Source organism: Rhipicephalus microplus, chromosome 10 (assembly GCF_043290135.1).
Source record: "Rhipicephalus microplus isolate Deutch F79 chromosome 10, USDA_Rmic, whole genome shotgun sequence".
Classification (NCBI taxonomy): Eukaryota; Metazoa; Arthropoda; class Arachnida; order Ixodida; family Ixodidae; genus Rhipicephalus; species Rhipicephalus microplus.
The window spans coordinates 39,558,172-39,585,970 of NC_134709.1; the positions used below are offsets into that span (position 1 = coordinate 39,558,172).

Below are 27,799 nucleotides of genomic sequence, written 5' to 3' on the forward strand. Positions count from 1 at the left end.
TAACCTCCAAATTGAATGAAGGTGTTCGATGAATCGGTGAAAATGAAGCGTTTTTAAACCATCAAAGTCGTGCGAGTAGACCAATGTGGTTTTTATGAATAAGTATTTGTTTATTCCTGAATAAAAAGGTTCTAAAGAGCAGACGTGTGACTTTGTAATAGAACACCCGCTCTGCCCGCAAACCGCCCGGGTTCGACCTCCAATCAGACCTGGAATTTTTTATATTTGCATCTTTCTCAATTTCCCGGTCAGGCCCAAGATGATTATTTTTCGTTCACAACCAAAGAAACCGACGCTGACGCCAGAATTTCTGCGAAACGACCTCTTTAACGCTATCGCGTTAAAGATGGGCACAGGTGCTGTGCCGCAAGGATGGCTGGCTCACTCACAAGTCCAATATAAGTGAGTGACATTTTGAGGCGGACGATAATGTCAAATATCATAAGCACATTATAAATGGGAAATGAAATTATACTTCCACTTCGAGGAAAATGGGTCCTAGCGCCAGGGACATTACCTTGCCTTTTTCCCGGTCTGCCAGAGCGCATATCGAAGGCACATGTGACGACAAGATCAAGGAGGTCACAAAAAAAAAAAAACGTGCAAGAGATGAGCTCATGCCAGAAAAGGAAATAGGGCTGTCATGGTCATGAAGTCGGTCGAGTGATTCTAGCGACGACGCATCTCCGGGCAGATCAGGCGTCTCGTCAGCTACACCGTTCGCGCTCAATGAAGCGATGAACTTCTCGTTGCCTTCCGCGTCCAGGAGCCAAGAATTATTCGATGATGCCGTGTTAAGGATGACGTGCGGTGTTTTCCACTGCAGAAGTCTTGAACCAAGAGCGGGTACTACAGAAAACTGTTACTGTTCAACGAGATGGCAGTTATAGATTGTGCCCTCAACCATTAGTGTTCATAATAAACGCTGTACAGTGTTAACAAAGCGGCCTACTAGGTTTACGGAGGCCACTGCGAGCCACGAAGTCTGAAAAGGTGGTGAAAACCGGAAAACAAAAGGTTCACAACCTCTCAAAGAGGTTTGCACATGCGGCTGCCTGGGAAGAAACATGAGGAAATCTTGGCTCTTGAGCGAAAGCTTTCCACTGCAGTTTCGAGTGAGGGAATCGAAAATACCCTAGCTGAGCTTCCTCATTTGCTAAGGCTTTCATTTATGACATCACTAAAGTAACGAGCGATCGGCAATAACCCAGCGAAACTATTCGCGAGAGATGGCTAATACTTTAGCCATCTTTCGCGCGAGAGTTGCCATGATAACTACCATTTTTTAATACCCTCATGAGAGAATTCTCTCGCGAGAATGATGGCTGATAACTACGCAATATAAAAAAATGCCACCTCAAGCAAACTGTTTTTCTAAAAAGTGCTTTCATTATAGCACAGTGGACATTTGGCTGGGAAATTTTACAGGCCGACGAACACTGGAAAGAACGTTAAAGATGCCCAGCTGATTACACAAATAAACTACGCTTAAGATGAGTCACCAGAATAGAAGGACGATCGCATACTAACAACTCGTCCTCTAAATCATTAAGCACTTTTTTTCCAAACGCCACTTCTATTCTGGCATCTCCTGTTTCACGCAGTTTATTTTTCTAATGTATTACGAACTAGCGCCCAACAGAAGCTTCTTAGGCCCAGCCGACTCCGCCCGAAAACAGTGTTCCGGGGACTGTCGCTATATAAATAAGTAAAGAAATAAATGATAATTAGTTTCCTGATGTAAAAGGCTCCTGAATTTTAGTAGTGATTATAGAACGGATGTTTTACAAGTTTTCGTTTTTGAAGTAGTTGAGTTTACCGCGCAAGTGTCAATGGTGAATCTCGGTTATCACGACTGACGATCAGCTGCGACGACAACGTGAATCACTCGCGCTGCAGCAGACGACGCTTGTGGCTTGAAGCAAAATGCCACAGCAGCGCCACTAGTTCTCGCGTGGGCCGCCACAGCCACTTCGGAGAGCGCGCACCTACGGGGAGCTTCGAAACTGACCTGGTTCTAGTAACGTTGCCTTTAGCATAGCCTCCGAGATAGCGCATTTGTGGGCATGCAGTCTCAGAGGCCATGCTCTTAGCGTGACAGCCAACATAGTGTTCACAAGCCTACCCTAATCACGCGGAACACAAGACGCCGCTTCACGGATCTGAACACAACTTATCAAAGATATACTTCGACCGACAACTGTGGTAGAGTCATAACCTAAAGCAAGGTCTCATAGTGACCACACTTAACAATCCGCAGTCTCAAAATTTTGTACAGCAAGGGTCGGGAAAGGAAACAATGTTGAAGCAGGGGAGGAGGGTGTTTCATAAAAAACAAAATTACGGCTAGGTCATATGGATCCTTCCGGAAAGGGATTTGATGTCATTACTCGAGAAATATATCGATACCGATTTGCAGTATGACTGAAATTTGCGGATAGTGATGCTGACGTGTAGTTTTTCTTCCACGGTTAGTTTAAAGAGTATAATGACCATACGGAGTGCATCACAAGAAAAAAAAGAATGATTGAAAGCAGTTCCCTCTGTGTCTCTTATTGGAATAAGTAAGCCGTTGTTAATCGGAATACGTGGGAAAATAATCCAAATACCGTTTTGCAAAGCCATAAACCTTCAGTCTTATGAAGCACAACATAACCGGTAGAGCTTGAAATACACTGGCTTGAAGCCTCGCAAACATTAGCGGTGACGAGTTAAGAAATACCCCCCTTAACTTCTCAGTGTTCATCATGAACTGCATTTGTTCATCTTTAGCCCGAAGAGACAACTTGTTCGCACAAGCAGTTAGGATGTGCTTCTATAGCAGCCCGTCGACGCAGAGCCGAGCCTCTCTGGGCCAATCAAAACTAGCTCCGTGTGCCGCATGCAACCCGCGGGTGGTGTTTTTCAGACCCCTGACCGGTCCCTCATGATGCCAGAGCAGATGCGAAGGCCAGATATTTTATTCCCTTTACTTCATCCTTGTGCTGACCCGTTGAGGTGTCCTCTTTAGCAGATACAGTTACGAGTCGCACTTTCTTTTTTCTTATAAGAATCACTTACTAAACGAAAAGAGTGGGATGGTGAACGGCCGGATCAGGCAATGGTCGGGCGCATGTGGCTAGTATTTGGCCGTGCTGAAGCACATGGGCACGAGCGTGAACGCTGTGTTGACAGATCCGTCCATGTTGGCGCGAGTAGACGTAAAGCGAGTACGTTGCCACCCATCCTTCTTGATCCACGCAAATTCGGAAGAAAAAAAGAGAAAGTCAGAAAAAAAATTGGCCCCGGATCTGCATGTTACTCTGCCAATGTCGTCGAAAGACGATAGCGTTGAGTCTGGAGAAAGTGAACAAAACGTTTATTTGATCTTCTGCGCAAGAAAATCGGTGAATGGTATTGTGGAGGCAATGCGCTAGAGTGCCTCGAGCGTGCAGCCGAGGCGAACGAGCGCATCGAGGCACGTTAGACACAAGCGCTATCTGGCAGTTAGTTATCTTCGAAAACGAAGGAAGGCATCCGCACCCGCGGAGAAAGATGGGTGCCATTCTCAGAGGTGATAAGGTGTAGAACGCAAAGCAACGGGCAGGTGCCACCACTGTGTTGTCTTTGCAAAGCGTTGGTAACACTTGTTTTTTTTTTTTGAGCATCGCGTTGCACTGTCAGCGCAGCGTGATAAACACTACAAATCTTAGAATTACTTGTGTGTGCCTTCTCTAGTATAAAGGCCCACATACAAAACATCGAAGTGTTGGCATGGTACCTCAGATATGCGCAATAATTGTTTTTAATTTACAATCGCACAAGTATGAGTGCTGAACCTTGAGCAATATTGGTGGGTGCTGCGGATGACGTCGGCCATTTGAGGTACCATTAAGGGTGGACAAACAGACAATTGTACAGACAGACAGATACAAAGACAGACAGACAGACAGACCAAAATATTTCCGCCAAAGACTATCTCCATGAAAGACTATCGTCTTTAAAAAAAACTCCGGGGTTGTGGCGTGCGCAAGACGTTGTATTCCGCCAGATATGAGCATGCCTAAGAGCGCTGTATATGGGATGGGCTTGCCACCGGCGCCGAAGCGGCAATCAATTACTACGCACCTCCCGCTGTTCTCTAGGCACGCCACGCGGCGTACCTTTTCTCTTGTTTCAATCGAGCGGCCGTGGTAGTAATGCTATGACCACTGAATATAAAAGGACGTTACAAATCAGATCCGGCGCTCCCGTAGCTCTTTTGTAGCGATCGGTTATAATACTAAATCCTGCGCTAAATATGCAACCTGACCATGGTGAAACCTGACGAAGTGCTTAGCAATGTCACCCATGCCCCGCCACGGTGGTCTAGTGGATAAGGTGCTGACCCGCAGGTCGTGGGATCAAATCCCGGCTGCGGCGGCTGCATTTCCGATGGAGGCGGAAACGTTGTAGGCCCGTGTACTCAGATTTGGGTGCACGTTAAAGAACCCCAGGTGGTCCAAATTTCAGGAGCCCTCCACTACGGCGTCTCTCATAATCATATGGTGGTTTTGGGACGTTAAACCCCACAAATCATTCAATCAAGCAATGTCACCCAGCGCATCCCGCTGCACTGTTAAGTCTCTGAAGGATGTATGAATAATCTATCGCTGAAGTTCGTCCCACGAACGCCGGAAAAACCCCGCTGGAAGGAGAAATCGTGCGATTGTCGACGTGGTGGCAATCTCTAGGACGGCGTGTATACAAGAGCCAACGTTTCCGGGGAATTCCCGTAATTGTGCATCAGTTATTGCAACTACTTCATAGTTTTATCTGCCAATTATATAATTTTAAAGTATGATCGTTTATTTTTACCGAATTTCGAGTATTGCCAGCCTTCTTTGAGGCTGTAATGATCCCTGAGCGTGATAACGCCATATCATAAGCACGGATGGACGAGACGCTGTATCTTTAAATGTGCAACGCACTTAAAATCTGCGACACTATTCTCGATATATACAGTTAAAAGTCAGGCCAGAGCGAGTGAAGATTTGGGGCAGACCTTGCACCCTTTTTAAAGTAATTGGGGGAGGAAAGGGAGTTCTTTGTCACCCCACCCAACCTCAAACCGTGTACCTATGCCCTGTGATCGATTGTCACGTGTTGTCCTCGGGTAACATAGGCGCATCGAAAATAAATGTGCAGCAAGTGGCTGATATCTAGCTTAAAAATATCGCGTACCTTCCTCCGAAACTGCAGTCAGTGCCAAATTAATTACTGGTATTTCAAGTATCAGACACGAATGCTTACGTTTACGATGAATATAGAATGCGATCCACCGAAAAGATTGCTCCTTGCTTACGCCAGGAGAGATTCTTGATTTACCTCACAAATTACTAAAAAATTTGAAATACGTTAAAGAGGACTTTTTTGTTATGTCATGATTTAATATTTCATCGCTACGACCATAATTTTTCTCCCTCATATTAAATGAAATCTTTGAAATTAACACCTTTGTATAATAGGCGTGATATCTACCCACTGAAACTATTGCACTCTTACGTTCATCCGTCATGTCGGTTATCTAATGACAATTACGTTGTGTATGCTATTGTGCTCCACCAACGATAAAAGGTCACAATATTAACATTGAGCCATTTTTTGTGCGTACTAACACGTTAAAATTTTGTTTTGTTTTTCATGGACAATTGTTCACTGGAACTATTTACCTGGATTTGCTCGTGACGTGAATATATCTGATTTCTTAGAGTCATTTGAGTGATACCATTTTTTTCTCTCATTCTGTACATGGTTGTGTGTAGGAGGTGACTATATTTATCTATGAGGAAATTGTTGTGATATAGTTGCTCTTCTTTGCTGAGGAATTTTGTACAGCACTCCTGCAATAGCCCCAATTGGGCTGTGGTATTTTAAAATAAATTAAAATAATAAATTATCCTCTGTCTATTACCAAAACCCAGTAGTATTGAAAGATGTTTATCCATACGCAGGTCTGGTTCCTTCATCTAGGTTGAATGAGCGTCGCTTGCAACCAAGTGGGATTGTAATTTAACCAATGGGAACAATCGCATAGATAACGGTAGATTGCTTATATAGACGTTCAACGCACGAACTCGGAAACTGTGGAGTGCCTGACAGCCGAGAATTCAGAGTCGACGCTTTTTCATTTGGTCGTGAATTCTCGTCAGGTATTTAGCAATAACGGAACGTCACGGAAACGCCTACCCTCTCACACACGTTCGAATCGCATCTCCGACAAAGAACGGGTGTACTGATCGTGGAGGGCGTCTGAAGTGGATAATCAAGAAGTCATCGAAATCGGTGTTGAAAATTGGGCAACGAGCGATTTGTCTCATGCGTGCGTAGGTGAGATTTAAAGAATAGCCGAGAACAAGATGGGCGCGTTATTAAGAGTTTTGAAAAATCTAGCCAATCAGGTATATCATGCGTGACGTCATAGCTGACGCAAATAAAACGCGGGGTGCGGGAATGAGCGAGGCTGAAAGTTTGAGGCTTAAAGGGCCATCAATGAGGAAAACTGCATTTATTGTATTAGTAAATTACAAGCCAATCATACAGAAAGTACTAAGCTTGTCCCAAGAAGATGCCTTGTAAGCGGAAAAATGCGCTAACAGAAAATATAGGTGCCAACGTTTCCTTGAAGTTTCTGCACCAGCCAGCCGTGACGTCATAAATTTTGACGGCGTTGCCTACGTAAGTGTTTATCGATAAATATTGTTTTTATATGTGGGCTTTAGCGTCCCAAAAACACCATATAATTATGACAGACGTCGTTATAGAGGGCTCCGGAAATTTTGACCTTCTGGGGTTCTTTAACGTGCACCCAAATCTGAGCACACGGGCCTACAGCATTCCCGCCTCCATCGGAAATGCAGCCGCCGCCGCCGGGATTTGATCCCACAACCTGCAGGTCAGCAGCAGAGTACCTTAGTCACTAGACCACCATGGCGGGGCGATAAAAATCGTTTAAATTCTAGTCTGCGTAAACCAAGGTATCACCATATAAGGTTTCAGAAAGTTTCAGCGTACTGGCGTGGTCAAGATAGGGAAAGTTTCTTGGAACCAGCGTGACTAAAATAGGAGTGAGGTGAACTTATGCATTGTATTTCGACTTTGTGTGTGCCTAGCCGGCGGACTCGCTCCCTGTATTTCGTGCCGGCTGGTTGTGACCCCACGATCTCCGACGACAGCGCAGCTCTGGCCGACCGGCTCGCCCTCCGCCATCTCCTGACGCCGTGAAGCTCTCGCCGAGTGGTGCCCCATTCTCGGACTCCTGCGACCGTGTCCATCTTTCCAATAGTCTCCTTATTTCTGTACGTGGGTCTCTCTGTCCCTGCTCTATCCCTATTCTTTTTAATCCCTCCTTAACCCCATCCCTCGTGAGCCACTGTCGAGGTGTCGCACCGTGACGCAGACAGTTACGGGGTTCACTTCTATCTTCTTTTCTCTTTTTTAAAAATCCCTTGCTTAGCGGGAAATTAAAAGGGGGGCGTCAAATATGTCGTTGGTAGAGGGGTGTTCACATTTTCGTGGCCTCTTGGTACCGCTTCTGTGCCTCTGTTGAAGGGTATCACAGGCGTCGCCCAACGTTTGTACGAGAAGACCAGCGCTGCGTTTATGAAAATGTATAGCAACCTGCTTCTGCTGCGCTTACCTGCACAAAGATGATGGGCAGCGCGGTGAGGAAGGCCGCCAACCAAATGAAGATGATGACTCTCCTGGCTTGACTGAAGGTGCACAGGTAGCGGGAGCGTACAGGGTGAATCACCGCGTAGTATCTGCGCAAACGATTTGAGTCGGTTGATTTCCGTACCAACTCGAATTAGGACTTACTCAAGATCAGGTTTGTAACCCGCGTTGACCAACACCCAATTATTATGGCACGTGTTTTGTTTAATGCAACGGCTGGCTTACCGGTCACTGTGTCTAATAGCGGAATGGTAACACGGACGGTAATGGGAATGATTTATAAGCTTTTTTTTTTTGGTCTGGCGCAACTGTAAAGTCGTACATACTACACGCGTTACAAACAGTGGGTGCTGAGCACAGCTGCACATCGTGTTCGGGCTGCTGGGTTTGCTGCACTTACGTGCACTACGAAGGTTCGTCGGGCTCGTCGGGCGAAAGTTCAACGCAGCCCCCCTCCCCCTTCCTATTATGTCAATGTATGGGGCTGATTTGCGTTCCCCCTAGAGAGTCACAGCACCTCCTCCCTATAATATCAATGTATCGGGCTAACTTTGCACCCCACTCTCTTAGGTGGCCAAGGAGACGGCGCCCCCCCCCCCCTCACTATTGCACGTTGTTCGCCTATGGTTAAGGCTTCAATTCTATTCATGTCATCCACTGTGTTTTAACCGGTGGTGCCAGTGATGACATGGGTGGATCGTTCTTCGGAAGAGTGGTAAACCACAAAAAAGTAAAATGTAGAAATAGAACTGCTACATGGCTAGAAACTGTATGGCCAAAGTACATGTGTGTTTTTACACGGCTGCAATCAAGATTTCCTGCATTTACTTCTTAGCCTTGGTAGCCCTTTTATTCATGTATAAGGTACGATTCATTTATATTCCTGTCCTGCTTGATCAATCGATCAATGGATCAATCAATTATCAGATAACATGTTATTACCAATGTATAAAATATACAGATGAAGTTACCAAAGAACTTGACTACAATGGAACCCTCGGTAAAGGTTAGATATACAAAATGCAGGAATTAGCAGCAGGCGTTGTGTCCTGTCATCAAGTGTTCAGAGAAGATGAACAAAAAGTTTGTGTTCTCTGATGTGGTGACACTGCGAGGAACGAACTTTGAAGAAACTTTTACAACATTTACCTTCAGATATAATAAGATACGACCTATAGACTATTCAGTGTGAACGAATATTAGTTTGTTGTTCACAAGTTGCGCAGGCCCGCGTCGTTCTCAGGTGAGCGTAAAGCCAACAGACAAGCCAGCCACCCACCTTGATGAGGGCCACCGCTCGCTAGAAGACGATGCTTGGTTCGGAGTATTTACGTCACTAACAATACATGGCAGAGACAATAAGGGGGCATTGTGGATGCTTGGCGCTAAAGTGGGATGGCCTGCGCTCGCCTGAAGTGACAAAGAAAAGATAGGTAATCATAGGTCTCAAGGCATACGCTGTTTCTAAAGGATGTTGGATAGTACGTTACCGCTCAGAGAATGTCACTCCCGATGGCAGCCTATCGATAAAAGGGTGCCCTGTTAACGACAGCTCACGGTGAGGGCACTGACGGACTTTGTCTCGTGCATTTCTTTGTTACGTTCGCTACTTGTCAGTCTCAGTTTTCGTGTAGCTGTATAAACAATGGCTTTAAACACTCTGTCAGTTTCTTGAACACCGTGTCAGTAAGGATTGCTTAGAGACTAACAGATTTAAAGAAAAAGTTCGCGCGATCTCTGGCTAAAAAAAAAAATCATTGGCTGGCAAACTTGTAGTCCATGAAGCAACAAACTTGACTTGCCTGTCTGGACAGTTCTCGGCTTCTTCATTTCTTTTTATGATGCAGAACTATAGTAGAGGTTTCAATGTTGGTGTTTCGAATCGCTGGACCCAAGTAAAGATGTCCAAGTTAGCACACGGCAGTAACACACTATTTCTTAATGTAATACCGTTGCTTCCCTTGAGCGCCACGTCATTTTCAAAGCCGCAAAAGCGAGCTAATAACGCATCATTGTATGTCGTGAGTATTGCAAAACTTAAGGTGTTGCATATGTACGCCATGGAAGTGAATATGCCTTTTGTATCGTCAGTAGGACAACCACAGAACCGTTATTTCAGTGGGCATATTACATCCAGGTATTTGTCTTCGACAAGATTCTTGCTCTTTCGCATTTCTTTCGACTGAACGCAACACTTATGGTGAGCTCCACGCATGCGCGTGTCTCGTGCGGTGTGACCAGAGTGCGAGCTCACATCGGGGAGGTTCATTTGACCATTTAAAAACACTGGCGTGTTACAGAGATCAGAGCACGCCTATCTCGCAACTAGGCTCCAGGCGGCATACTCTCGCACGCAGACACCCGAACTGCCAATGCTGTATTTGTGGCACCAAGTTAGCATAGCGAGTGGCGTCTCTGGGACCTTAAAGTGTGACAAAGGCGCATATCCATGGCGCTCCAGCTTACAAGAAGTTGTCCGGGCATCACTGTGTAGTCCCTTCGATGCGAAAATAATCAGCGCAAAAGCGTAATAAATGGTATGCGTATTAAAACAGTATTAAAAATAGTGCGTACTTAAGCACTTCTGCAAAATTTCAGGGTTACCGCGTCCGCACTACTTACCGCAACAACATCAATGAACAAGGCCACCCGGTCCACCCATGAAGAAACAGGCATTCGTTTACTGTAATTCAGTTCACATTTTGCGTTGTTTGTGTTTTACACCATGCACTTTTTTCTATTTAAACGAGCAAATGCACGCTTATATCATCTCGTGCCCGCGCAAGCTAATGAGATGAACGACCATGCTTTTTTTTTTCTTACCTCTCGATGCTGAGGAAGGTGAGATTGAGCACAGAGCAGATCATGGACACGTGCTGGACGTAGAGGAGCAGCTTGCATCCCAGCTCGCCCAGCGTCCACGTGTACGAGAACAGCTGGCCGAACTTGACGGGCACACACAGCAGCACAATCAGGAGGTCCGCCGACGCGAGCGACGCGAGGAACAGGTTCGATATAGAGCGCATGCGCGGGAAACGCGCCACGGTGTACACTATGAGCAGGTTGCCCACGAGGCCCAACAGGAGCGTGGCACCGTACACGACGGCCGTCGGGATGAGGTCGGCGAGGTCGAATCGCCACGCCGACTCCTCGTAGTCATAGTCCTCGGGGAGGTCGTCTTCGTCGGAGATCTGCGAGAAGTCTGCCGACGCGTTGCTTCCATCCGGAGACATTAGGGGCGTGGATGTCGCTCTCAACTGAGGTTTTTTTTTTGCTTGTCCTCTTCTGTTACGCAAGAGGTAAGGTTGCTATCGTCTTCATGGCGACGGGTCCTGCGCACAAGGGGGGGAGAACGACCTTAATTAATCTCCAAGAGCTCTTGGCATCATATCCATGGCCATCATAATCAGCACCAGTATGAATGTAAGGCATCTGAAGTGCAAATACCCCTCGCATGTTTCACCAATCATTTTGGCCCTGTGCTTTTTGTGGCCACGTTATCTCCTCAAGCTCTCTAATCTGTCAACTACGCAATGCATGTTCGTGTTGACTGTGTCCACACCAGTTGTTCATTTCATTCTGAGTGCGATAGCAATCATGTGAACACTCTCGGCTGATTTTTGCTATCGCCGTCATGTCCTCTCCCCTTATATATACATATATACAGTTGAACGTCTTTATAAGAGACACTGATATAAGCGACAAAGGCACCAGACCAGTCTGCCTGCAGTAAAATACGAGTTGATAAGAAAATGCATGTGAGGTACCATGCTTATAAGAGTCATCTCAAATAAGAGACTGGAATTGCTGCCCAGAACACTCGTATTATAAGTGGGTGTACTTGTATACATGACGGACACAAATAAACATAAAACCAGAATATTTCCAAGACATCCACCGCGGATTCGAACCAGCGATGCCATGTTCCTCAGCGCACTGCGTTAACCAACTAGGCCCCACCGGTCTTTTTTTCTGTCAAGTTATTTAATAAATTATTTTCGAAATAGAGACAAAATTGACCAAAAAATTACAAACACATGGCGACAATAAGCGCTCAAGCGTTACTATTAAACACTCAATGGCTAACATGGCGTGAGTTCTTTACACATCGAACTATTCATCTCACTAAGGGTGAATATATATATATATATATATATATATATATATATATATATATATATATATATATATATATATATATATATATATATGCCATTTACTATTGCTTCACTGTCAATGCACTATAACAAACATTCTTAAACAAAGCTTGTCTCTGTTGCAGTTATGCAGCACACAGAGAAATTACAGCATATCCGCGGGCTGGGTGGGTGCAGCTTCCCAGGTTTCATCGGTACCCGTGAATGTTCCGAGAATTTCGCCCAGTCGATCACCATGTAAAGACGGCGAGCACGCGCTGCAGCCGTTTTTCGCACCCTCTGCTCCACCGCCTAGCCTTCGTCGCTCATACTCGAAGCACACAGACTGCCGCCGTACGAGGAAGCGTGCCGAGAGCGGAGTCACTTTAAGACAAGAGCGAACGCGGTCTCCTATCACACGAAAGCACGCAGCAAGCGCCGCCGCGCCATCTCGTATTCAATTCATCGCCTGTACCACGCGAGTGCCATCTAGAGATCTCTCATCCACTATTCATCACACTATTCATCACACTATGCACTATCATGCATGGAGCCGCAGCGCCACTCGGTGTACACTCCGAGAACTAGAGGTAGCTATGAGAACGCCGGACTTGCCTACGCCTTAACTAGTATGAGGCAGCTAGTTTCACTGTAAGGTGTGGCACTAGCCAATGCTCCGTCGTGGGTGGGAGCCATATATATATATATATATATATATATATATATATATATATATATATATATATATATATATATATATATATATATTTATATATATATATATATATATATATATATATATATATATATATATATATATATATTGCCACGTTTTTGTTATCGTTCTGAAACACCACACGATTCTCGGCGCAAACCGCGCCTGCAGGTTTCGAGAAGGTTCCGGACTGTAGTAGATCATTTCGATAAGATCACGCCCACTGTGCGAACGGTACAGATTGTTCTGGAACCTACGCCACCGCCAGCGATAACGCTAGAACATTCGACGGCAAGGGTATAAATGCCGACGCGCTTCGCAGCTTGTGAGTCGTTGATCGAAGGCCGACGCTGCGTTCGCCGCTATCAGTCCGAGACTGCCATCTGTGCAAGACTGCTGCTGTAATTAGACTTTCCCTTTACCGGGCACAGGTTCGCCCAAATAAACAGTTAAATCCCAACACGAAGTCTCCTGTCTTCGGCCACGTCACGACCCCGTGACATCTGGTGGAGGTGCTGCTTCGTTCATGTACCGGACGCCCCCGTCAAGCCGTGAACCCAGCCCCCGTCGCGGAGAAGACACCGACGCCAACCAAGAGCAGCGAACAAGCCGCCGACAGCAAGGTCTCCCACCGGAGTACGGCCTTCTAAGAGACAAGGCGCGGAAGACCAAGACCATGACCTCGACTGCAGCGACAATGACAACCGGAGCGTCCAAGCCCGCGATCATCATTCATCAACCCAGGCAACCACCAACGTTCCATGGCTCATCGTTTGAAGACCCGGAAACCTGGCTAGAAACATACGACCGCGTGGCCGCCCTCAACCACTGGGACAATGAAGAAAAGCTCCGTCGTGTGTACTTCTACCTGGAAGACACCGCAAAGACCTGGCTAGAGAATCGGGAGTCCACGCTCCGAACATGGGATGTCTTCTGCGGCGCATTTCTGCAAACCTTCGCAAGCGTCGCTCGCAAAGAGAGGGCCGCTGCTTTACTCGAGACTCGGGTTCAGCTACCAAATGAAAAGGTTGGAATTTTCACAGAGGAGATGACCCGCCTATTCCGTCACGCTGACCCAGACATGCCTTAGGAAAAGAAAGTTCGTTTCCTCATGCGAGGAGTCAAACAGGAGCTCTTCGCGGGACTAATGAGGAATCCACCGAACACTGTCCAAGAATTTGTATCCGAGGCGACCACCATCGAAAAAACCCTGGACATGCGCACCAGACAGTATAATCGTCGCCTGACTCCAGAATGCGCTGCTGCTCAAGCCAGTGACTCCGACGACCTGCGTGAAACGATCCGAGCGATCGTGCGGGAAGAGCTGCGCAAACTGTTGCCTTCGGCGCAGCCTCAAGTGGATTCGATCGCGGACATTGTGCGAGAAGAAGTCCGGCAATCGCTTCAAATTCCCCACGCACCACTGCTCGAGCCGGAAGCTATGAGCTACGCCGCTGCACTGCGCCAGAACGCTCCTCCCCGTCCACGCCAAAACGCCGCCCCATCGCACTTCCGTCGACAGACGCCACCGCCGCCACCACCCCCACCGACATCATACCGTTCGCCAGCGGCCCAGCGCAGTGCACCGAGGAAGACTGACGTCTGGCGAACCCCTGACCACCGCCCGCTCTGCTACCACTGCGGCGAGGCCGCACACACATACCGCCGTTGCCAGTACCGACAGATGGGACTGCGTGGCTTCGCCGTCAATGCACCGCGTCCACAGCCAGGAGAACGACCACGTGATATCGCTGACTACCTGACAGGAGCTCGGTGGACACCACGAAGCTCTTCGCGTTCGCCGTCGCCCAGCCGCCGCATGTCACCGCACCACCGGCAGTACTCTGGCCCAACGCGGGGCCGGTCTCTTAGCCCGTATCCGGGAAACTAAGAGCAGCAACCGGTGGAGGTGCGGTTGCTGTGCGACGAACTACCGAAGATCCTCCGCCGACGACGACGCCGCGACGGAGCTTTTCGAACACAACGCCAAACAGGCAAAGCCCTGACGGCGAAAGCTCACTTACCGAAGGTGGCCTGACGACGCAACATGGAAGCAGCGGAACAAGCCGACGTAGCCGTGACCCGACGCCACGCCCTAACTGTAATGCGAGACGGCGAACTAGCGACCTCGACGTTCTTATCGACGGCCACAGTGTGACCGCTCTCGTCGATACTGGAGCCGACTATTCTGTCATCAGTGGGTCGTTCGCCGCGAAGTTAAGGAAAGTTAGGACAGCTTGGAAAGGCCCTGAAATCCGCACAGCCGGAGGCCATCTCGTAACGCCTGCAGGAATCTGCACAGCGAGAGTCACCATTAACGACCGTATATATCCTACAGACTTCGTAGTCCTACAGCGTTGCTCGAGAGACGTCATCCTTGGCATGGACTTCTTATGCCTCCATGGTGCTGTCATCAACCTAAAAACAAAGCCGATAACGTTATCCACAGAAGAAGCACTACCGCCGCGCACGCCGTCAGAACACCATGCCTTGAATGTGCTGGAAGAACAAGTCACCATTCCGCCTCGCTCAAGCGTCATTATTTCAGTCGGCGCTCCTAAATCACCTGACTTGGAAGGCGTCGTTGAAGGCAGTCAGCATCTGTTGGTCACCCGAAATATTTGCGTCCCAAGAGGAATTGCAGAGCTGCGGGGAGGCAAAGAAACGGTTATGCTCACGAATTTCAGCAATGAGTACAAACATGTGAACAAAGGAACAACGGTCGCATACATCGAAGAAATTGTCAAAGCCACCAGTGCTTTCGCCCTCGCAAATTCTGCGGAACCTACTCAGAGGAACCAAGCCCCTTCCATAGCTTTCGACGTCAGTCCCACACTTCCGAACGATAAGCAAGAACAGCTCAAGGCTCTGCTCCTGCGATACGAAGATTGCTTTTCGTCGTCATCGAAAATTCGGCAGACCCCAATCACGAAACATCGCATCATAACCGAAGAAAATGCCAGACCACTCCGTCAGAGTCCGTACAGGGTTTCGACGCGAGAACGTGAGGCCATGAAGAGACAAGTTGATGAAATGCTGCGAGATGACATTATCCAGCCGTCCAAGAGTCCATGGGCATCCCCTGTGGTGTTAGTGAAAAAAAAAGGATGGGGCCCTACGTTTCTGCGTCGATTATCGCCGCCTGAACAAAATCACGAGAAAGGACGTGCATCCTCTCCCACAAATAGACGACGCACTTGATCGGCTCCATAACGCCAAGTACTTCTCGTCAATGGACCTCAAGACTGGCTGTTGGAATTCTAAGTCGACGAAAGACACCGAGAGAAGACGGCGTTTATAACACCGGACGGCCTCTTCGAATTTAAGGTGATGCCCTTCGGCCTTTGCTCAGCGCCTGCAACTTTTCAACGCGTTATGGATAGAGTACTCGCAGGATTGAAGTGGCAGACTTGCCTTGTGTACTTGGACGACGTCGTCGTGTTTTCCTCGAGTTTCGACGAGCATCTTCGGCGCCTTGAAGCTGTACTTCAAGCCATCATGACGTCCGGACTCACACTGAAGCCACAAAAGTGCAGATTTGCGTATGAGGAGCTCTTGTTTCTGGGGCACGTTATCAGCAAGTCTGGAGTTCGTCCCGATCCACGGAAAACAGCCGCCATCGCTGACTTCCCGCCGGCCACTGACAAGAAGGCCGTGCGCCGATTTCTGGGCCTGTGCGCCTATTATAGGCGGTTCGTGAAAAACTTCGCCCGCATAGCCGATCCTCTCACTAACCTTACCAAGGCCGACGTGGAATTCAAGTGGGAAGCGCCACAGGAACACGCTTTCCAGGAGCTTAAACATCGCCTCCAGACGCCTCCGTTACTTGCCCATTTCGACGAATTCGCCGAGACAGAAATACATACTGACGCAAGCAGCGTAGGTCTTGGCGCCGTTCTTGTGCAGAGGGCTGACGGACTTGAAAGGGTTATTAGTTACGCCAGCCGATCGCTATCCAAAGCAGAAGCAAAATATTCCACAACAGAAAAGGAGTGCCCCGCCATCATCTGGGCTACGTCGAAATTTCGCCCCTACCTCCACGGCAGGCCCTTCAAAGTTGTGAGCGACCACCACGCCTTGTGTTGGCTAGCCACCTTGAAGGACCCTTCAGGTCGCCTCGCACGATGGAGCCTGAGACTTCAAGAATATGACATTACTGTCATTTACAAGTCCGGCAAAAAACACTCCGGCGCTGACTGTCTCTCTCGTGCGCCTGTCGACCAACCACTACCCGACGACCCGGATGACGACTACTTCTTGGGAACGATAACTACCGACGACTTCGCTGAACGACAGCACACCGACCCTGAACTTAAGGCCCTAATAGAATACCTCGAAGGCAGGACCGCCGAAGTCCCGAAGGTATTCAAGCGCGCACTTGCGTCGTTCTTTCTACGAAACGGTCTTCTACAAAAGAAAAACTTTTCACCGCTTCGAGCTAAGTACCTACTTGTGGTGCCTTCAGCTCTGCGACCAGAACTCCTGCAGGCCCTGCACGACGATCCGACGGCAGGTCACCTCGGTGTTTCTCGCACGCTCGCGAGGGTACAAGAAAGGTACTACTGGCCACGTCTTACCACCGACGTCACTCGTTATGTGAGGACATGCCGGGACTGTCAGCGACGCAAGACACCGCCGACAAGGCCAGCGGGACTTCTGCAGCCAATTGATCCACCTTGCCGACCTTTCCAGCAGATTGGTATGGACCTACTGGGGCCATTCCCGACGTCGGCTTTCGGAAACAAGTGGATCGTGGGAGCTACCGACTACCTCACCCGCTACGCCGAGACAAAAGCCCTGCCAAAAGGCAGTGCATCCGAGGTAGCTAAGTTCTTCGTCGAAAATATCGTCCTACGTCACGCCGCCCCGGAGGTCCTTATCACCGACAGAGGAACGGCATTCACTGCCGACTTAACTCAAGCGATCTTGGCATACAGCCAAACAAACCACCGCCGGACGACAGCGTACCACCCACAGACCAACGGCCTCACCGAGCGGCTTAACAAGACGATCGCCGACATGCTGTCAATGTACGTCGATGTCGAACACAAGACGTGGGACGCCATTCTTCCGTATGTGACCTTCGCATACAACACGGCGGTGCAGGAGACGACGCAGATATCTCCATACAAATTGGTCTACGGAAGAAGCCCGGCAACGACGCTCGATGCCATGTTACCCAACGTCACCGACGAAGAAAACCTCGATGTGAGCGAGTGCCTTCAACGCGCCGAAGAAGCCCGACAACTTGCGCATCTCCGTATCAAGAATAAACAGACGACCGACAGCCACCGTTACAACCTTCGACGACGCTTCGTGGAATACCAGCCCGGTGAACGTGTTTGGGTGTGGACGCCGATACGCCGACGTGGGCTAAGTGAAAAGGTTCTGCGATGGTACTTCGGACCGTACAAGGTGGTTCGACGTCTCGGCCCACTTGATTACGAGGTTGTCCCCGACGGCATCACGAACTCTCAACGACGCCGATCGCGACCTGAAGTCGTCCGTGTCACGCGCCTCAAGCCGTTTCATGCACGTTAACAAACTGAAACAGTGTTTTTTGTATTATTGTTGTATTGTAATTTATTCATTGTACTTTCTTGCATTATTATTGTACCTTCATCTTTAGTTAAAGCATCGGGACGATGCCTTTTTTTCAGAGGGGGGCAATGCTACGTTTTTGTTATCGTTCTTAAACACCACACGATTCTCGGCGCAAACCGCGCCTGCAGGTTTCGAGAAGGTTCCGGACTGTAGTAGATCATTTCGATAAGATCACGCCCACTGTGCGAACGGTACAGATTGTTCTGGAACCTACGCCACCGCCAGCGATAACGCTAGAACATTCGACGGCAAGGGTATAAATGCCGACGCGCTTCGCCGCTTGTGAGTCGTTGATCGAAGGCTGACGCTGCGTTCGCCGCTATCAGTCCGAGACTGCTATCTGTGCAAGACTGCTGCTGTAATTAGACTTTCCCTTTACCGGGCACAGGTTCCCCCAAATAAACAGTTAAATCCCAACACGAAGTCTCCTGTCTTCGGCCACGTCACGACCCCGTGAGAATATATATATTATGAAGTCTTGGTAGTCTTGGTTGCGACAGCGTTTAATTGAGGAAAGACCTCGCAAAACGAACGGGCAGAGCCAGTACACAGACGATGACGATGATGATGACCCAGAGTGGCAATGAGGACAAAGAGACAAGCGGATGACGGTGATTGTGATCATGCAGGGATGAGGACGATGTAAATAACAAATGCCCACACTGATTCCCCCCACTTTGAAGCGGACACCCTGGCCGCCGTAAGTCAAAGTGGTGGGAAACGTCGCGAGAAAGGTTTCATGCGACAAACGTGGACAATCTCTGTGCTGCGGTAGCGGCAGTCTGTTGGAACGACTAGTGGTGTCACACGATAATTAACCGGCGAAGTCTGTTCTAAAACAATGTATGGCCTCATGAAGCGTGGTTGGAATTTGTCATAGGGACCAGGAGTACGAATAGGTGTCAAAAGCAGCACCTCGTCACCAGGTTGGAAAAAACACAACGCGGTGGGATTCGTCATAGATGATCTTCCGCTCGTGCTGTCTCGCTTCAGTATTGATGCGAGCCTGATGGCGAGACTGGGCCAGATGGGAAATATATTCTTCGCTAGAAGACTGACATGAATTCCCATGGCTACTAAAGAAGGAGACGTCGAGAAAGGTAGTCGGGGTGCGTCCGTACACGAGGTAAAACGGTGAGTAGCAAGTTGTTCGTGAACGGCGGTGTTGTAAGCGAATGACAGGAATGGTAAAAGAGTATCCCAGTTTTTGTGGTCGGGTTGGACGTAAACGGCTATCATGTCTGCAAGGGTTCGGTGAAATCTTTCTGTGAGACCATTTGTCTGAGGGTCGTAGCTTGAAGCTGTCTTGTGAGTAGTTCCAGAAGCGCGCAGTACTTCATTAACCATTTGTGACAGGAACACTTCGCCACGATCACTAAGCAGTACACGAGGAGCCCCATGACGCAGGATTATGGCGTGAAGAATAAAGTCTGCAACTTCCACAGCTGAGCCTGTAATAACAGAGGAAGTCTCAGCGTAGCGTGTCAGGTGGTCCACGGCGGTCACTATCCATCATTTGCCAGCAGATGTGACGGGGAGAGGCCCGTAAAGGTCAACACCTACGACCTCGAAAGGCATTGAAGGGCACGGAAGTGGCTGTAGAGGTCCAGCAGATGCAGACGTGGGGAGTTTACGACGCTGGCATGGGTAGCAGGAACCGACGTACCGCGCTACACTAGAAGAAAGGCCAGGCCAGTAATAACGACATCGAATGCGGTCAGTTTTTTTAAAACCAAGATGACCAGCAGTCAAGTCGTCGTGGAAGGCTTCGAGCACCTGAAGTCAAAGAGAGCGTGGTAGTACAGGAACCCAGCACTGACCGTCAGGGTGGTAGACGTGGCGGTAGAGAACCCCATTGTCCAGCTTAAAGTGCAGGAGTTGACGACAGAGTCGCGCGTTTGGTGGATGAGAAACTCCCGAAAGGTGGTCCATCATGCGTCTGCAGTATGAATCGGACCGCTGGCGGGAGATAAATGTTGGCTCGTCGTCCGAAAAGGGTTGCGTTATTGATGCGAGCGTATGAACTTTGGTAGATGTGGCGGTTCAGTTCTCACCAACGCTCATATGGGTAGTTGGAAGTGGTCAGCGAGATAAAGCATCGGCGTCTTGATGTTTTCTGCCTGACTTGTAAGTTATGTTAAAGTCGTACTCCTGCAAGCGTAGTACCCACCGACCCAAGCGTCCGGACAAGTTCTTCAGTGTAGAAAGCCAGCATAAGGCATGGTGGTCCGTAACGATTGTGAAGTGACGGCCGTGGAGATAGGGACGGAACTTGTGGACCGACCAAACCACAGCCAAACACTCTTGCTCAGTTATAGTGTAGTTCTATTCAGCAGGGGTGAGTACGCGACTGGCATATGCAACAACTTTCTCTAGGGAAGACTTGTCGCGTTGTAGAAGAACGGCTCCTATAACAAGGCCGCTAGCGTCGGTATGAAGGATAGTCGGTGCGGCTTCGTCAAAGTGGCAGAGCAGAGGTTCAGATGTGAGTTCCCGCTTCAACAGCTCGCATGCCGTTTGACATTCTTGAGACCACAGAAAGGGGACGTTCGAAGCGAGTAGTTGGTGTAATGGAGCAGCAATAGAAGCGAAGTTCTGGATAAACCGGCGAAAATAGGAGGCGAGGCCAAGGAAACTGCGAAGCTCCTTTGGTTTTTTGGGACGTGGAAAGTGAAGGACTGGAGAAATCTTGTCAGGGTCGGGCCGGATGCCATCTTTGCTAACGACATGTCCTAAGACCTTGATAGATTTGCTAGCGAAAGAGCATTTCTTAGTGTTTATTTGAAGCCCGGCGCCGGCAAGGCACGCCAGAACTTGATCCAGTCGTTCTAGGTGCTCAGGAAACGTTGACGAAAAGATAATAATGTCGTCCAGGTAGCAAAGGCAACTTTTCCATTTCAGGCCGCGTAGCACGGTATCTATCATGCGCTCAAAAGTCGCGGGTGCGTAGCAGAGCCCGAAAGGCATCACGTTGAATTCATAGAGCCTGTCGGGGGTTGCAAACGCCGTTTTCTCCTTATCATTTTCATGCATGGGGATCTGCCAGTACCCAGAACGCAAGTCGATGCTTGAAAAGAATTTCGCGCCTTGTAGGGAATCAAGGGCGTCGTCAACGCGCGGCATAGGGTATACGTCCTTGCGTGTGATCTTAATGAGCGCCTGGTAGTCCACGCAAAAACGCACAGAGCCATCCTTTTTGCGGACGAAAACAATAGGAGACGACCAAGGGCTAGATAAGGGACGGATGACTTCCCGTTTAAGCATGTCCACAACGTTTTCTTCTATAATTTTTATTTCAGCTAGAGACACGCGGTAGGGTCGGCGGTGTACGATAGATGTCCCAACAGTTTGAATTCGATGTGCTGTAGTATTAATGCGGCCCAGCTTTGACGAGCAAAAATCGAAAGAATTTGCATGTTTCTGTAACAATGCGAGCAGCTGCTGCCTCTGTGAATATTGTCACGGAGTCGTGACGTGGCCGAAGACAGGAGACTTCTTGTTGGAATTTAACTGTTTATTTGGGCGAACCTGTGCCCGGTAAACAGAAAGTCCAATTACAGCAGCAGTCTCGCACAGATAGCAGTCTCAGACTGATAGCGGCGAACGGAGCGTCGGCCTTTGATCAACAACTGACAAGCGGCGAAGCGCGTCGGCATTTATACTCTTGCCGTCGAATGTTCTAGCGTTATCGCTGGCGGTGGCGTAGCTTCCAGAACAATCTGTACCGTTCGCACAGTGGGCGTGATCTTATCGAAATGATCTACTACAGTCCGGAACCTTCTAGAAAACTGCAGGCGCGGTTTGCGCTGAGAATCGTGCGGTGTTTTCGGACGATAACAAAAACTTGGGAAATGGAACGTGGCATTGCCCCCCTCTGAAAAAAAGGCATCGTCCCGATGCTTTAACTAAAGATGAAAGTACAATAATAATGCAAGAAAGTACAATGAATAAATTACGATACAACAATAATACAAAAAACACTAGTTCAGTTTGTTAACGCGCATGAAACGGCTTGAGGCGCGCGACATGGACGACTTCAGGTCGCGATCGGCGTCGTTGAGAGTTCGCGATGCCGTCGGGGACAACCTCGTAATCAAGTGGGCCGAGCCGTCGAACCACCCTGTACGGTCCGAAGTACCGTCGCAGAAGCTTTTCACTTAGTCCACGTCGGCGTATCGGCGTCCACACCCAAACACGTTCACCGGGCTGGTATTCTACGAAGCGTCGTCGAAGGTTGTAACGGTGGCTGTCGGTCGTCTGTTGATTCTTGATACGGAGATGCGCAAGTTGTCGGGCTTCTTCGGCGCGTTGAAGGTACTCGCTCACATCGAAGTTTTCTTCGTCGGTGACGTTGGGTAACATGGCATCGAGCGTCGTTGCCGGGCTCCTTCCGTAGACCAATTTGTATGGCGATATCTGCGTCGTCTCCTGCACCGCCGTGTTGTATGCGAAGGTCACATACGGAAGAATGGCGTCCCACGTCTTGTGTTCGACATCGACGTACTTTGACAGCATGTCGGCGATCGTCTTGTTATGCCGCTCGGTGAGGCCGTTGGTCTGTGGGTGGTACGCTGTCGTCCGGCGGTGGTTTGTTTGGCTGTATGCCAAGATTGCTTGAGTTAAGTCGGCAGTGAATGCCGTTCCTCTGTCGGTGATAAGGACCTCTGGGGCGCCATGACGTAGGACGATATTTTCGACGAAGAATTTAGCTACTTCGGATGCACTGCCTTTTGGCAGGGCTTTTGTCTCGGCGTAGCGGGTGAGGTAGTCAGTAGCTACCACGATCCACTTGTTTCCGAAAGCCGACGTCAGGAACGGCCCCAGTAGGTCCATACCAATCTGCTGGAAAGGTCGGCAAGGTGGATCAATTGGCTGCAGAAGTCCCGCTGGCCTTGTCGGCGGTGTCTTGCGTCGCTGACAGTCCCGGCATGTTCTCACATAACGAGTGACGTCGGTGGTAAGACGTGGCCAGTAGTACCTTTCTTGTATCCTCGCGAGCGTGCGAGAAACACCGAGGTGCCCTGCCGTCGGATCGTCGTGAAGGGCCTGCAGGAGTTCTGGTCGCAGAGCTGAAGGCACCACAAGAAGGTACTTAGCTCGAAGCGGTGAAAAGTTTTTCTTTTGTAGAAGACCGTTTCGTAGAAATAACGACGCAAGTGCGCGCTTGAATATCTTCGGGACTTCGGCGGTCCTGCCTTCGAGGTATTCTATTAGGGCCTTAAGTTCCGGGTCGGCCCTCTGTCGTTCAGCGAAGTCGTCGGTAGTTATCGTTCCTAAGAAGTAGTCGTCATCCGCGTCGTCGGGTAGCGGTTGGTCGACAGGCGCACGAGAGAGACAGTCGGCGTCGGAGTGTTTTTTGCCGGACTTGTAAATGACAGTAATGTCATATTCTTGAAGTCTCAGGCTCCATCGTGCGAGGCGACCTGAGGGGTCCTTCAAGGTGGCTAGCCAACACAATGCGTGGTGGTCGCTCACAACTTTGAAGGGCCTGCCGTAGAGGTAGGGGCGAAATTTCAACGTAGCCCAGATGATGGCGAGGCACTCCTTTTCTGTTGTGGAATAATTTGCTTCTGCTTTGGATAGCGATCGGCTGGCGTAACTAATAACCCTTTCAAGTCCGTCAGCCCTCTGCACAAGAATGGCGCCAAGACCTACGCTGCTTGCGTCAGTATGTATTTCTGTCTCGGCGAATTCGTCGAAATGGGCAAGTAACGGAGGCGTCTGGAGGCGATGTTTAAGCTCCTGGAAAGCGTGTTCCTGCGGCGTTTCCCACTTAAACTCCACGTCGGCCTTGGTAAGGTTAGTGAGAGGATCAGCGATGCGGGCGAAGTTTTTCACGAACCGCCTATAATAGGCACACAGGCCCAGAAATCGGCGCACGGCTTTCTTGTCAGTGGGCGGCGGGAAGTCGGCGATGGCGGCTGTTTTCCGTGGATCGGGACGAACTCCAGACTTGCTGATAACGTGCCCCAGAAACAAGAGCTCCTCATACGCAAATCTGCACTTTTCTGGCTTCAGTGTGAGTCCGGAAGTCTTGATGGCTTGAAGTACAGCTTCAAGGCGCCGAAGATGCTCGTCGAAACTCGAGGAAAACACGACGACGTCGTCCAAGTACACAAGGCAAGTCTGCCACTTCAATCCTGCCAGTACTGTATCCATAACGCGTTGAAACGTTGCAGGCGCTGAGCAAAGGCCGAAGGGCATCACCTTAAACTCGAAGAGGCCGTCCGGTGTTATGAACGCCGTCTTCTCTCGGTCTCTTTCGTCGACTTCGATTTGCCAATAGCCAGTCTTAAGGTCCATTGACGAAAAGTACTTGGCGTTATGGAGCCGATCAAGTGCGTCGTCTATTCGTGGGAGGGGATACACGTCCTTTCTTGTGAGTTTGTTCAGGCGGCGATAATCGACGCAGAAACGTAGGGTCCCATCCTTTTTCTTCACTAACACCACGGGGGATGCCCATGGACTCTTGGACGGCTGGATAATGTCATCCCGCAGCATTTCATCAACTTGTCTCTTCATGGCCTCACGTTCTCGCGTCGAAACCCTGTACGGACTCTGACGGAGTGGTCTGGCATTTTCTTCGGTTATGATGCGATGTTTCGTGATTGGGGTCTGCCGAATTTTCGATGACGACGAAAAGCAATCTTCGTATTGCAGGAGCATGGCCTTGAGCTGTTCTTGCTTATCGTTCGGAAGTCTGGGATTGACGTCGAAAGCTATGGGAGGGGTTTGGTTCCTCTGAGCAGGTTCCGCAGAATCGGCGAGGGCAAAAGCACTGGTGGCTTCGACAATTTCTTCGATGTATGCGACCGTTGTTCCTTTGTTCACATGTTTGTACTCATTGCTGAAATTCGTGAGCAAAACCGTTGCTTTGCCTCCCCGCAGCTCTGCAATTCCTCTTGCGACGCAAATATTTCGGGTGACCAACAGATGCTGACTGCCTTCAACGACGCCTTCCAAGTCAGGTGATTTAGGAGCGCCGACTGAAATAATGACGCTTGAGCGAGGCGGAATGGTGACTTGTTCTTCCAGCACATTCAAGGCATGGTGTCCTGACGGCGTGCGCGGCGGTAGTGCTTCTTCTGTGGATAACGTTATCGACTTTGTTTTTAGGTTGATGACAGCACCATGGAGGCATAAGAAGTCCATGCCAAGGATGACATCTCTCGAGCAACGCTGTAGGACTACGAAGTCTGTAGGATAAATACGGCCGTTAATGGTGACTCTCGCTGTGCAGATTCCTGCAGGCGTTACGAGATGGCCTCCGGCTGTGCGGATTTCAGGGCCATTCCAAGCTGTCCTAACTTTCTTTAACTTCGCGGCGAACGACCCACTGATGACAGAATAGTCGGCTCCAGTATCGACGAGAGCGGTCACACTGTGGCCGTCGATAAGAACGTCGAGGTCGCTAATTCGCCGTCTCGCATTACAGTTAGGGCGTGGCGTCGGGTCACGGCTGCGTCGGCTTGTTCCGCTGCTTCCGTGTTGCGTCGTCAGGCCACCTTCGGTAAGTGAGCTTTCGCCGTCAGGGCTTTGCCTGGTTGGCGTTGTGTTCGGAAAGCTCCGTCGCGGCGTCGTCGTCGTCGGAGGATCTTCGGTAGTTCGTCGCACAGCAACCGCACCTCCACCGGTTGCTGCCCTTAGTTTCCCGGATACGGGCTAGGAGACCGGCCCCGCGTTGGGCCAGAGTACTGTCGGTGGTGCGGTGACGTGCGGCGGCTGGGCGAAGGCGAACGCGAAGGGCTTCGTGGTGTCCACCGAGCTCCTGTCAGGTAGTCGGCGATGTCACGTGGTCGTTCTCCTGGCTGTGGGCGCGGTGCATTGACGGCGAAGCCACGCAATCCCATCTGTCGGTACTGGCAACGGCGGTATGTGTGTCCGGCCTCGCCGCAGTGGTAGCAGAGCGGGCGATGGTCAGGGGTGCGCCAGACGTCAGTCTTCCTCGGTGCACTGCGCTGGGCCGCTGGCGAACGGTATGACGTCGGTGGGGGTGGTGGCGGCGGTGGCGTCTGTCGACGGAAGTGCGATGGGGCGGCGTTTTGGCGTGGACGGGGAGGAACGTTGTGGCGCAGTGCAGCGGCGTAGCTCATAGCTTCCGGCTTGGGCAGCGGTGCGTGGGGAATTTGAAGCGATTGCCGAACTTCTTCTCGCACAATGTCGGCGATCGAATCCACTTGAGGCTGCGCCGAAGGCAACAGCTTGCGCAGCTCTTCCCGCACGATCGCTCGGATCGTTTCACGCAGGTCTCCGGAGTTACTGGCTTGAGCAGCAGCGCAGTCTGCAGTCAGGTGACGATTATACTGTCTGGTGCGCATGTCCAGGGTCTTTTCAATAGTGGTCGCTTCGACTACAAATTCTTGGACGGTTTTCGGTGGGTTTCTCATCAGCCCCGCGAAGAGCTCCTGTTTGACCCCTCGCATGAGGAAACGAACTTTTTTTCTCCTCAGGCATGTCTGGGTCAGCGTCACGGAATAGTCGGGTCATTTCTTCTGTGAAAATGGCGACATTTTCATTTGGTAGCTGAACCCGGGTCTCTAATAAAGCAGCGGCCCTCTCTTTTCGAGCGACGCTCGCGAACGTTTGCAGGAATGCGCCGCAGAAAACATCCCACGTTCGGAGCGTGGACTTCCGATTTTCGAGCCAGGTCCTTGCGGTGTCTTCTAAATAGAAGAACACACGACGCAGCTTTTCTTCATGGTCCCAGTGGTTGAGGCCGGCCACACGGTCGTATGTCTCTAGCCAGGACTCCGGGTCTTCGAACAATGACCCATGGAAAATTGGTGGTTCCCTGGGTTGATGCATGACCATAGTGGGCTGGGACGCTGCGGTTGTCATTGTCGCTGCAGTCGCGGTCATGGCCTTGGTCTTCCGCGGCTTGTCGTGTAGAAGCCCGTACTCCGGTGGTAGCCCTTGCTGTCGGCGGCTTGTTCGCTGCTCCTGGTTGGCGTCGGTGTCTTCTCCGCGACGTGGGCTGGGTTCACGGCTTGACGGGGGCGTCCGGTACATGAACGAAGCAGCACCTCCACCAAATGCCACGGGGTCGTGACGTGGCCGAAGACAGGAGACTTCTTGTTGGAATTTAACTGTTTATTTGGGCGAACCTGTGCCCGGTAAACAGAAAGTCCAATTACAGCAGCAGTCTCGCACAGATAGCAGTCTCAGACTGATAGCGGCGAACGGAGCGTCGGCCTTCGATCAACAACTGACAAGCGGCGAAGCGCGTCGGCATTTATACTCTTGCCGTCGAATGTTCTAGCGTTATCGCTGGCGGTGGCGTAGCTTCCAGAACAATCTGTACCGTTCGCACAGTGGGCGTGATCTTATCGAAATGATCTACTACAGTCCGGAACCTTCTAGAAAACTGCAGGCGCGGTTTGCGCTGAGAATCGTGCGGTGTTTTCGGACGATAACAAAAACTTGGGAAATGGAACGTGGCAATATGTCAATTCGCTGCTGATAGCGGTGGTAAAGGCAGAGGAAGAAACATGCTCCCCGAGGGAAGGTTCTTTGGATGCGATGGCCTGAAGTGGCGTGACAAATACAGGCTCGAAGTCGGCAACACGGGCCACAGTAGTGCCCTGTGGCAGTAAGATCTTCTCCGGTGTAGAGTTGACAGCGGTGACAAGTGCAGAGCCATTGCAAAAACGAA

General features: G+C 49.9%; 1 protein-coding gene across 1 annotated transcript in view; it reads right to left on the minus strand.

Annotated features, from left to right (window-relative positions):
• LOC119180794 (QRFP-like peptide receptor) overlaps positions 1-27,799 on the minus strand; it is a 159,402-nt gene that overhangs the window by 39,557 nt on the left and 92,046 nt on the right. The window contains exons 2-3 of the mRNA XM_075875513.1: positions 10,516-11,024; positions 7,658-7,781 (exon numbers count right to left, since the gene is read on the minus strand). Coding sequence (XP_075731628.1) covers positions 7,658-7,781; positions 10,516-10,925 — 534 coding nt within the window. The 5' untranslated portion in view covers positions 10,926-11,024. The remainder of the gene's footprint in view (positions 1-7,657; positions 7,782-10,515; positions 11,025-27,799) is intronic.